This window comes from Mus musculus, chromosome 15 (genome assembly GCF_000001635.26).
Source record: "Mus musculus strain C57BL/6J chromosome 15, GRCm38.p6 C57BL/6J".
NCBI lineage: Eukaryota > Metazoa > Chordata > Mammalia > Rodentia > Muridae > Mus > Mus musculus.
In genome coordinates, this window is record NC_000081.6 from 10,996,825 (window position 1) to 11,009,940 (window position 13,116).

The window sequence follows — 13,116 nt, forward strand, 5'->3', positions numbered from 1 at the left end:
TTTTCACCACTAGGATGGTTTTGTACAGAGAATATGAACTGTGATGTCAGGAAGATCATGTGTTCAAATTTCACTCTCCCGTATGACATCTCACTCAATAATTTGGAATGCCTGACATATTGTAAAAGTTCAGAAATTGTCCATTCTTTCTGTTAGGACCCTTGATATGTTCCCATTGGACGGTGCTTGTATATCCAAGGACAGGAATTATGTCTTACAAATGCTTCATTAAGCCATGACCTTTTGAAGTAATGGCTCTAATATTTATATCTAATTCAAAAACACTATTTGTTTATTTTTCAAAACATTACTTGTTTGCTTCTTTTCAAAAACACTATTTGTCAACACGGAATCTGGACCCTGCTCCCAAAAAATTGACTGCAATGGACCAAGGCACTACTACGAATTTGCATTTTTATAAAGCTTCCAAATGACTACATAACTTAAAATCCCAAGATGTCACCTTACCCAGTTGCTTTTGCTTGCTGTTGTGGCCACAATGCTGAGATAGGTAATGTGTGGAGGATTTACTTTTGCTAATCTTCAGAGGTATCCAGCCATCAAGGCAGGGATCATGGCAAGCAGGATGCCGCTGAAGCAACAATAGGGAGGGAGCCAAGGCATGATAGAGCTTCCTAAGATGGCACCTCCTCCCTAGTGACCCAACATCCTCCAAACAGGCTCCATTCTTCCATCTCCACTGCCTCCCAAGAGGCTATCCATATTCTGAATCCATCAGTGTATTAAACCATTCAGATAAGAGCCCTCTTGGTCTAATCTCATACGGACATGCCCTCACCAATACAGCCAGAAGTGCACTTTACTAATCTCCAAGGTACTGCTCTACCCAATCCTATTGGCAGTCAAGATGAACAGACACTGGACTGGAAAGGTGGCTCAGAAGTCAAGAGCACTGGCTGCTCTTCCAGAGGATCCAGCACCCACACGGCAGCTTATAACAGTCTGTATTTCCAGGCCAATGAGACCCATACTCTCTTCTGGCTTCCTTTATCACCAGCCACACATGTGGTGCACAGACATGCATGCAGGAAAAACACTGGTACACAACAAGACAGACTACCCATCACAATGACATTGTTCTAAAAGATAGGAATGAACCAAGCAAGTTTTTTTTTTTTTTTTTAAATCATGGTTTCTGTTACAATATGTTCCCAGAAAAGTATCTGTTCAGTGGATTAGTTAGGGGAAAAAAATAAATGCAAATTGATTAAAATCTGTGATGAATCAGGTGAGCTAACTTAGATGTTGATTTCTGCATTTAGGTGATTATACAAAGTGAATGAAAAACTATGTTGTGAATTTAAAGAAATATATAAGAAAAGTTTGTAGCATGTTAATGGTATGTGATTCCCTTTTTCTGGAGATCTGAGACTTTGTGTAGAAATTCCTTTCTCTCTCTCTCTCTCTCTCAATCTCTCTCTCTCTCTCTCTCTCTCTCTCTCTCTCTCTCTCTCTCTCTCTCTCTCAGTATCTTTGTAAAAAACTGAAGATTTAGATAGTCAGAAAAGAAGAAGCCCGAGCTATGAGAAGGATGGAAGAGAAGCAGGTGACTGAAGACAGGGAAACCTATAGGAAGAGGAATTCTATTCCTGAATATATTATTCAATATATATTTTCATTCTGTTAATGTCCCAGAAATCTTTCTGTAACCCTTAGCCAAACAGCAAACACACCCTAATCATTCTAGTGCTAACTAATTAGGTGGAAGAAACTTTAACATCACACCCTAGGAACTCATTAACTGTTTGAAAACCATGATATGCATAGATGGAAGGAAAACACTTTTTATTTCTCTCTATTGTAAAGTAATTACTAATGGATACCTGTGTCTGTTACTATATAGCCTTCTCTGCCTGGAGATCAGACTATACAGTGTTTCCTTCATCTTCTGCTCCTTGTTGATTTTCTACTAAGCATGCTTTCTCCTCCTCCTCTTCCTCCTCCTGCTCCTCCTCTCCCTCCTCCTCTCCCTCCTCTTCCTTCTCCTCCTCCTCTTCTTTCTCCTCCTTCTCCTCTTTCTCCTCCTTCTCCTCCTCTTCTTCCTCCTCCTCTTCTTTCTCCTCCTTCTCCTCTTTCTCCTCCTTCTCCTCCTCCTCTTCCTCCTCCTCTTCTTTCTCCTCCTCTTCTTCTTCCTCCTTCTTCTCTTTCTTTTCTTCCTTCTCCCATCTTCTCCTTTTCCTTCTCCTCCTCCTCCTCTTTTGCTTTAGGAAACCTGGAAACCCAGCTTCACAAAAATTAAATGGAAGGGATTATAGAACAGTCTTACCATGAAAGCTTGAACTGCCTCAAATCTGCTGCCAAAATGTTGTTTCACCGTTGACTTGATTTCAAAATTTAAATATTCTGGGTTTAAATATACACATGAGTTGTGTATAATATTTGGGTGCCTTGATACACAGTTTGAGAAACATCAAATTAGGATCTGCCTCGGGAAGAGCAAAGACGAGGCACACCAAGAATTTAAAGTTCTGCCACCAAGCCTTATTCCTGAACTATTTTTAAAGGCATTTTTTTTTCCTAAAAGATTTTCCCTGCCGGATCCAGTAAGGAAAATGTGACCCACCTGACGTCTTTAAAACAGAGAAAATTTAATTAGAAGAATGCATTTATGATACAAATCAATGTAATATAGTAACATTAGTAATATGTAACAGGCTCTCTCTCTCTCTCTCTCTCTCTCTCTCTCTCTCTCTCTCTATATATATATATATATATATATATATATAAATGAGTAATAAAGGCTCTCATATATATATATATACATATATATATATAAAGAGTAATAAAGGCTCTCATATATATATATATATATATATATATATATATACATATGTATATATATATATATATATGAGTAATAAAATGACATAGTGAGGCTATCCCGGTATGAGCAGAATCAAAGAGCCAGGACTAGACCTAGGGCTGCAGTAACAATAGCTACGGAGAGTTAAAGGGACCCAGCAGTCCAGTGTGGCTACTAGACAACTACTAGATTCATAGTGGGCATTCAGTCAATGCCAAAAATATCTCAGGATGAAGAAAATTGGGACATACTTGGTTTTTTTGTTTGTTTGTTTGCTTGCTTGTTGTTTTCCCACCCCTGACTTTTCACCAAAGCTTCCTGCTGTCCAAGTATGCCTAGAAGCCAGGGAGCAAGGGAACCTGGGAAATGTAGTCCCATAGGGCCAAGTAAAGTAGGCGGTGACTGGTACAAAACAGACTGTATATACTCTATTCATTCAACTCCTGTTTGTTAGCAGATATTTTGGGAGGACCTAAGAGGTGCAAGGCTAGATGCTAGGGATGCCATAACGACCAAAATCGACCTGATCTCTGTCCTGAGAGCAAGACCGGTTAACACAGGATGTAAAAAGCACCGAGTGCAGCGAGAGAGAAAAGTTCACGGAGTTAAGTGACAGCCAGTGGTTGGGGTGAAGACTGGGGCCTGGCACAGTTTTAGCTCTAGTTAATTTGTCTTTTAAGCTTTGGGTAGAAAGTGTGAATTCTGGAAAACAGAATATCCAGATCTATAGAGAGAAGTTTATAGAAATTATTGGATTATTTACATTTTTAGTTAGTCTCTGTCTAAGGAAACTTTATGATTTTTAAGCTATGAAACTAAGAGGTGTACAATTGTGTGTGTGGAAAGACAGACAGAGAGAGAGAGAGAGAGAGAGAGAGAGAGAGAGAGAGAGAGAGAGAGAGAGACTGACTGTGTGAAGGAAGATCTTTAGAGAGGCACAAGCATTCTAAGGACCCCGAGGGCTCACAGCAGCTAATCTCTGTCATGCTTCCGAGTGCCAACGCCCCCTTTGCTTCTCACCGTAACTTGTGATCTTGGAGGCATGAAAGAATTTCAGCCCCTCCTCCAGCCTGACCATCTCTGTTGGTTGCTCTGACAGGCTCCATGTCAGACCCGGTTTGGAGCACAAATCTGAGGACCACGCAAGAAGGCTATTTTCTCCGTGGTCATGAGTGGAAGCAATGGGCCGACTGACACCCATACCTATCAATCCTTAGCCGAGGATTGCCCCTTTGGCTCTGTGGAGCAACCCAAGAGATCCACAGGGAGACTTGTCATGCACAGCATGGCCATGTTTGGCCGAGAGTTTTGCTATGCGGTGGAGGCAGCTTATGTGACTCCAGTTCTGCTCAGCGTGGGCCTGCCTAAGAGCCTGTACAGCATGGTGTGGCTCCTAAGCCCCATCTTGGGATTCCTGCTCCAGCCTGTGGTGGGATCAGCCAGTGATCACTGCAGGGCCCGTTGGGGTCGCCGGAGACCATACATCCTGACTCTGGCCATTATGATGCTCTTGGGAATGGCTCTGTACCTCAATGGAGATGCGGTCGTATCAGGTAAGTGGATCGCACAGATCCCATAGTTAACTGCTGGGTTAAAATGTCATCAGTATTTTTTAATGCCGCATAGAAAATGGCTAGAACTAACGTTCTCTCTCTCTCAGCATGCAGTGACCTCCCTCCCACCTTTGGATGACCCCGAGCCTGGGGCTGAGGGGCTTTTACTTCCAGAACCATCTCGACGCTGCCTTTTATTATTGCAAGGTTTTAAAAATGGGATTGAGCTTATATCTATTTCATCAAATTATATTCTTAAAAATTATTTTTATTTATTTACCAGTCGAAGGAGTTTTGAGCCACTTATGCCTCATGGAAGACTTTGTTAAATTGTCCAGCTATAAGCCTTTGTAACAAACTACCTGCTGTGTACAAATAAGGCCTAATTCTGGGTGCTTAACATTTTAATTGGTTTAGGGCACAGGCCTGTCAGCTCTGGGAGTGCTTTTGCATTGCAAATTCTGGACGAAGAATTTGGTGTTAAAGCAATATTTCTAGCTGCAAATTAGCTACTAAATTCTATGTACTTGGTGACAGTATATTGGAAAAGAGACCCTGAGGGGCACATATTTCAATACCATTTATGCCAGTAGGAAGTGAATGAGTATGATACAGCTCAAGCAGGTACCATTTTTATATATTTAGGAGGATGTACAAATATGGAAGTGTGAGATATAAATAGGAAATATAAGTACTGGAGGTAGGAAAGAGAGGAGAGGTTTATTTTTCTCTTTTATACAGGAATGTTTCAAATATGTTCATATATTACACACCACTCTTAGGTTAACAAAGCAAACTATAAATCAGGGAAACAACTTTATCATTCTTGACAGATTCGGTAGATGGACAGAGCATACAGATAGAACGGATCTTACATAGGTGTTAAAAGCGCTACAGTGCCTGTCTCGATAAACCAAAGGAACTGGAGAGGGTTGGTTGGGGATAGACAAGGTTTTCATTTGTCTGGGCCATTCAAAAGTGTGCATGGAAGGGCGATGGAGCCACAAATTCTCATACTCACTCCCCATACCGGCCAAGTCAGAGTCCTGGAAAATGGGGCCAGCAATCTGTATTTTGACAAAACAGTTAGGATGGCAGTCAGGTACTCCAGAGACTGAGGAGCCCCATGTTTGGGTGCCTCTGTACAACTGTGGGTCCACACTTGCATAAAGGGGTGCCTCAAAGAGTAGCTGTCACTGCAGCTGGGATTTGAAGAATTGTGTCCATCTTATTTCATATTGTTATTATTTTTAATTTAAAGAGATGTCATTTAAAATGTGTAACTCAGTGCTCTTTAGAACAGTCCCAAGATCACGCAACCATTATCACTCTATTTCTAGGATATTTTCATACCCCTCCCCAAAGAAAGTCTCCACCACTGGAAGTCACTCCCCATTTTCTCCTATCACCAACCTATATATTTGTATTTCTACCTATGCATTTGTCTTTATGAGGCATCCAATTGGTACTTTCTTAAACATGGGGGGTGGGGGGAAGCCATTTTCTAGATGTAAAACCCAACCTACAAAACCAAAACAAGGTGATTTGATGGGAGTTTAAGTGAAATAAAAAATATGTGGGTTGTTTAAACCTGATTTAGAAGGCCTATGTTTGTTTTTCTTTTAGCTTTGGTTGCTAACCCAAGGCAGAAGCTGATCTGGGCCATAAGCATCACCATGGTAGGTGTGGTTCTCTTCGATTTTTCTGCTGACTTCATTGACGGGCCCATCAAAGCCTACTTATTTGATGTCTGCTCCCACCAGGACAAGGAGAAGGGCCTCCACTACCATGCCCTCTTCACAGGTAGGGAATATTCCAGAAAGCTGGTCCATCCGCTTTGCAGACAGGGAGAAATGTCAGCGGACGCATCCAGTGTCTCTGCACTTAGAACCTTTTGGATGAATGGGTCAGTTGATAGGAAGTGCCTATCACGCGCTCTGGCCCGTCTCCATCTGTGTCCCTGAACAAAGTAAGCTCATGACTGGGCTGCAGAGTTCCTGAAAAGGAAGTTTACATAAGAGGTTTCTTCAGAACACTGCAAAATGTAGGAAGGAGTCCTGTGCACTGAACATTCTCTTTAAAGCAATGAGCCTCGGGGCATTCGTCTGTCATGCAGCCCCAGCCTTACTAGGGATGCATTGAAAATGCAGGTTTCTGGGTTCTTCCTCCCCTTATGCTAATTCAGTCCATCTCAGATGGGGCCCAGGAATTTGCCTTTTATTTGATAAGGACTGGAGATGTCCTAAGAGATGCATTTGAAACCAAAACTAGAGTTAAAGCAAGCAAACGAAACTCCACCATCTTCAAGAGCTTTTCAGTATATAAAGAGATCAATCTATAAATGTCCATGTTGGGTGGGCATTGAGGGCTCTTTCAATTGCTAGGGACCTGTTGTCAGCCTCCCTTGATTGCCACTGGGCTGTTTCCTAAGCAGTGCTTGGTAGCACACCAGGTAGGCGCTGGACCCTGTTAACACTTTAAGTGAAGCCAGGGGGATCTTTATATCTGACCCTGTCAGACCACTTAATTACATTGCCTTCTTAGTCAGGCCAAGGGTACTTAAAGTTGGAGGAACCCTAGCCCCACCTCCCACCCCACCCCCATGTCCATGTGGGTCCCTACCCTCAGAGCCAAGATTTAGCTCCTGCATGTGAAGCCATCCAGTGTAGCCTTGTCATTCTGGAAATATAAAAACAGTGAAACTGTGGAGGGACAAGGCTACCCAGTGCAGCAAACCATTCTACTGCTTTTAAAGAAGGCAGCAGGGCAGCCATGACACAGAGGCACAGGGCAGCCATGACACAGAAGGCAGGAGGAGGCCCCTGACCTCCATGTGTCTGGACGTATAAATGCTGCAGAATAAAGCCAGGGTTTGAGAAGAATCCTGCTTCGTCTTTGCTCTTATTGCTCAGCAGCCTTATCCCCTCACCTGGACGTCTACTCCCATGGAAATTTTATCCCCATCATTAAGCGCAACAAACACTCATAACCACTGAGCCATCTCTCCACCCCACCAGCCCACAGGCTGTGTTCACCCCGCACCTCAAGCCACATCTTACATTATTCCTCCACATTCTTTGTGCTCCGAGTAACTCTCACTGTATTTCCAGGGCAGACCTCAGGGCTGTTTCATTCTCTCGTCTCCTGGATCTTTTACCGTGGACATTCACACTGCACATGCTCAGAATAAATGTTGACACAATGCAAGAGGGGAACCTACCCTTTCCTTCTTCTAGTCTTAATTTTAATGATGTCTTACTTATTCATTGAGAATTTCAAACACTATATTTTGATCATATTTATTTCCCTTCCTCAACTCATCCCAGATCTGCCTACTTTTCTTCTCTGGATTCAAGGTCTTGTGTTGCTCAGAGTGTCCCACTGGAGTCAAAAATACTTGGAATTTCCCACCCTCCTCCTAAGGAGAAGGTCCCAGACAAAATTGCCATTTGACGTAATTTCTATTTGACGTAATTTCTAACTTAGCCTTGGACTCAATCCACAAAATAATCAAAGCACAGAAGTTTAGTGAGTGGATTTCTTGAGCAGGGAGAGGTGGGCTGCACATCACCATTCACAGGTCCGTCAGGGCACAGCCCCTGGGGGTTCTCTGGTCAGCCTGGTCTTCCATGCCACGGGACTGCTGCTGCCCAGCTGGCTTGACTATCAGAAAGGTTATCACTACAGTCTTGGAGGAGAGCAATCCAAGGTCAAGGTGTTGACAGAGATGGGTTCTGGCAAAGCCTCTCTTCCTGACTTGCAGACATCTGTCATCCCGTGTTCTCCTAAAATGCCTGCAGACCCTGACTTTGACGGGAAGGGCAATTGGTGATAAGGGAAAGTTCAGCCCACCTATGAGGAAACTCTCTAGTACTTCTCAATTTAAAAGCTCACTTTGTTCTCAAAGGACAATTGCCATCTAATTTCTTTCCTAGCCTTTCAATTTTTCTGCCTCCTATTTTAGGACATTCACGACCACCCCATTTGTACCATTCAGTTCGTGAAAGAAGAAGCTATTGACAAAAAAATGTGTGTGTGAATGAATGAGTGAGAAGCTGAGAGGTGATGCAGAGGTGAACAGCATTCTGTGCATGTTAGTTTGCTCTTAGTTGCAATCCCATTGGAGTCCCTCCATATTATCTACATCCTGACTCTTCCCATCCTCCTGTGTGTGGCAGGTGCTCAAGGCCTGGATAGCTTAGGAAAGGGGGTGATCATAACAATGCTCACAGGACAGCGGGTCAAACACTGATATTGGTTTATTCTTCTTGAACAACAAACATTTAGGGGAGAGAATACACTTTGGTGTTTGGTCAGCAGTCTATGTCAGCAGCAACTTAACTTTTATTTGGTTACTTTGTCGGTGTGTTGCCTCTTGGATACATGACGGTTGCCATAGTTCTAGCATGTTTCTTGTAAGAGGAGTGGGGTGAGGTGTGTGTGTGGGGGGGTGGAGAGAAGAGTCATGGAAGAAAGAAGGGGAAGAGATATCATCTTTTTAAAGGAGGAACGAGTTTTCTACTCCCCACAGACGTTTATTTGTTTCTCATTGAGCATATCTAGATCATCTAGTAGGCCACTGAGGTTGAAAAGTGAGGGTTTGTTTAGTTTTTCATTTTTAGGGACCGGGACACTTGTTTCCCTGGAGCAAATTGGGATCCATTAGGGATCCATTACTAATAAAGAAGGAGCATTTATTACTACAAAGGAGAAAGCCAATCCTTACATAAAATACAGACATAACTGTGTATTGGCCTTAAAGAAACACTTGATTTCTTTGTTTTCCTTTGTTCTGTCTCAGTATAAGGACCAAATTCTGGATGACAGGCAGTGTCTCCAGTGTTTGTGTTTGGTCCTGTGGGAGATCACTGTGGACAGCTTCAAGCAGGTCCACTCCCCAGTAGAAGGGCAAGTGCAAACTCCTCCTCATCTAGGGCAGTACACCAACGTTCTGCCCAATTTAGAGCCTCATTCTTAAAGTCTCTCAGTACTCGGTGATGACGCTGCATTGTTCATAACGGTCACTACTGGGCCACTCATAAAATGTGGCATGTCTTGTTCTGTGTATGTAAAGTGGCACGTACAGTGTGTGTGTGTGTGTGTGTGTGTGTGTGTGTGTGTGTGTGTGAGAGAGAGAGAGAGAGAGAGAGAGAGAGAGAGAGACAGAGACAGAGACAGAGACAGAGACAGAGACAGAGACAGAGACAGAGACAGACAGAAGCAGTGCCTTATCACTCGGCTCTGTCTTTGAATAAAACCGATGACCCCAGTATTCTACTCAAAGCAAGCATTTTCTGACAAAGGCATATTCAGTGTCAGGGACTATTTGGATTTCCATAAACATAACATTCACACAGGCAATCTAGCCATCCCAGGAACCTGAAGTTCTTTTCATTTGTTTCCAAACTGTTTAGACCATCATTTCTAAATGCTTTGCAAAAATGTGTCGAAGAGTTCATTGTGAATATTTTCTAGCCTGCTTCTGTGTGTCTCTGTGTATATTTATGTGCTGAAGACATTTTTCTACTGGCTTCTGGGGAACAATTTTTATTCCACCCTTTGTCTATTCCACAAAAACTGTCATCTCTCCAGCCCTGGGTTAGCAGATGCCATGATGGGTTTGGTGGACATACCCATAGTCACTCAATATACAGATCTGTCGGTATAGAGATCACCTGAGGCCATGGAACCCAGCGAGCCAGCCAATCCATACTTATGGGTAGAAATTTTCTTCTTTATGTTGAGAGTTCCTAACCCGGTGGATCTGTGCTAAGTTAAACTCCAGACTGTACTGCCCTGGGCAGCACAAACTATCTGTTGGTGGCAAACTTGAATCAGGCACCTTGGAAAATCGTGTCTCCCCTTGGCTGCAGTGCAGGCTCAGGATGTCTGCAGTTTGTTTCCCTCCAGACCTGGGAGTCTATGACATTAATTGCAAACGAACTGGCAAAAGGTTCCATGTACAGAATGAAGATCTATGTGAAGGGTCAGGTGGAAGACCTTTGTGCTCAGTTGCTTTCTCTATGGCTCCATCATTGAAAGTTGCGTCTGTAATGAGCGCTTCAGGGAGAGACTGCATTCCTTCAGAGGAAGAGGGGGAAATGCATTAGACTTGGTGTCTTTTAACTTCACAAAAGCACTTCAAAGTATGCCCCCAAAATGCTAATGTAAAAACTAAAAATGCTGTGTTTGGCAAATAATTGAAGACTGAGAAGAGAGTTAAAAATAGTTTCTGATAGAACCCCTTTAACCAAACTTTTTATTTGGTACAAAAGAACCACCTTTCATGTTTGGGGCTATTTAAACCTTTTCTCATTTGTGAGTGATTGTTGGATGAATGGTTTTGTTTCATCAACTGGTTTCCCTTTGAAGTTTGTGCCTGTGGGACACTTTCACATCTCCCCCCTCAGGCACTTTACAAAGGATAAGTCAGAGCAGAAAGCAAGGACGACCCCCACCCGCTTCACTTTAATATTTTAATTTCTAATACGTCAGCGTGTACTATCTGTCCTTACAGGGTTCTGTGTGTAGAAACCTTCAATGCTTCAATGTACAGTGTACAGCGATCAATCAGGCGCATTAGCATCCCCCCTTTTCATGATCGTTGTCTCAATATGTTGAGAACCTTCTAACTCTCTTTCTTGGTGCCACACAAAACTTGGAATGTCAGTAGCTGGAGTGCTGTAGATGGTTAGACTTAATTCTTTGGATCTATCTGTGCTGTGTCACCTACTACCAAGCTTCCCTCTATCCCCTCCTGTTCTCTACTGATGGCTACTCTATGCTCTCCTTGTATGAATGGATTTTTTTTTTTTTTGCTTACCTTTCTATGCTTGTTATTGTCACTGGTCCCAATGTCCCTAGGAGAGAGCTTTTCTATACTCTCTTCTGTGATGGAAGTCTGGGTACCAATTTTCTTGGCCTTCTTGTTCTGACCACTGAGCCTGTGCGGACACACACACACACACACACACACACACACACACAGTCTCATATTATTTATTCATTTGTTTTGTCTTCATCTTCATCCCTGCTGGCAGGAATATCTCTCCTTTTCATTGCTCTGCAGCCAGTGCCGTGAGCATAAATGTGGGAGGGGCTCAGGAGCTGTCGGTGTGACAGATATGCTATTTCACATTTCTTAGGCTGTATTGCTGGGAGGTAAAGCGACTAACCCAAGGCCACCCTACTGGACGTAGAAGAGGAGTAGTAACATTCAACAAGACAACAGTTAGCTAAAGATATGATGTCAGTAGTTCAGATTCCTGTAAGAGTGGAGTCCCAGGAATCTGGAATTTGGATTCCCATACAGGTCCAGCAGAGGGAATCTGGACAAACTGTTCACTTAGGACGGAATTCCATAGAGAAGGAGGGAAATGTCACCAAGTGTGCCAACCAGGTATTATGGAGTTGGCTTCTCCTTTCCATCTCCATGGTCCTTGAGCTCTGTAAAGTGACTCTCAGAACTCTTCATCTGGAGAAGAAAGGGTGGAAGATTCACCTCCACTAGTTCCAGGAGGACCTGGATGGTTTCCGATGGCTCCGGGAGATTTATGAGTCTCTGAGGTGAAGTGGGGTCCAGATGCACCGGTGCAACTACTGGATTTGCAATAGGTACCACAGCAGCTTCTGGAGCGAGAGAGCAAGGCCGAGGATTTGCGATGGCTCAAAAGGGTTTTTCCCCTCAGCAGGTAAGCTCCATTCTTCTTGGATACCACTAGGAGGTGCAAGAGCATCATTCACCGTCCAGGTGCACTAGCACTTAAGAGTTATAAATATTCATTATGTAGACTTGAACAATGAACTGTAGGTAGTCACAAATGGCTTAAAATCCAGACTTACTAATGAGATGAAAATATACTCATCTCTAATCCTTAATCAAAAAAGAAAGTGGAGTCAGGTTTTCTGAGTCCTGTCACAGAACAGGGAGTTTCTGAACTAGGTTAGTGAGCCACTTTCCGTGCTTAAATTGAGAAACTCCCTTCTATAAATGTGATGAGATAATGACAGTGGGTGTTTTTGTGGGAACCATTAGTGGATTTGGTATGTTAGCACAAATTAGAGCCATCCATCGGGAACAGAACCTGCGATCTCAGGGCATGTGTACTCTTGGGCAAAGGCACTTTGCATATTATCTACATGCATCTGGTTAAGTAAGAACGGTATGATTTTGACACTGGTTTACCACACACTTTCTAGCCTGCAGCACAGGAAACACCCAGCAAAAGACAACGTTGGATGAAATTTTGTGCCTAAAACAGATGTGACTCTGCAAAGGCAAACTTAAGTCTAATTGCCTGTATGTTAAGGGGCTTTTCACAGGACAGGGAGAACTGGCCTCAGTCAGATTGGAATGCCCCCTCCCACCTCAGGGGCTGCATCCAAGCGTTAGTGGTATAGAAAGCAAATGTTTGGGAGGGAAAGTCTGTAGGTTGAGCAACAACTGCCCAACACTGGTATAGGCTGCTCACAGTCCCACCATGCCTTAGTGGTCAGCACCCATCATCTTTCATTCTATTTACAAGGCTCCCTTGGACCACAAATTCTCAGCTTCCTCCAGGCCAGTTGCTCTTCTTATTCACACACAGGGATGGTGGGAGATCAGCTCTGAGCTTTAAACTCTCTATATCCGCCCTTCCTTGCATCCTAGTAGAAAGATAAAACACAGCCATTGCCTACTATTGTTGGAGTCTATACACATAAGTTTGCCCGCTCCAGAATGTCATTGTGACACCAACA

The 13,116-nt window shown here is 43.2% G+C and overlaps 1 protein-coding gene across 1 annotated transcript in view; it reads left to right on the forward strand.

Moving 5' to 3' along the window:
• Nucleotides 1–3,896: 3,896 nt before the first annotated feature.
• Nucleotides 3,897–13,116, forward strand: part of Slc45a2 (solute carrier family 45, member 2) — a 28,513-nt gene continuing 19,293 nt past the window's right edge. Inside the window, exons 1-2 of the mRNA NM_053077.3 lie at nucleotides 3,897–4,377; nucleotides 6,004–6,180. Coding sequence (NP_444307.1) covers nucleotides 3,993–4,377; nucleotides 6,004–6,180 — 562 coding nt within the window. The 5' untranslated portion in view covers nucleotides 3,897–3,992. The remainder of the gene's footprint in view (nucleotides 4,378–6,003; nucleotides 6,181–13,116) is intronic.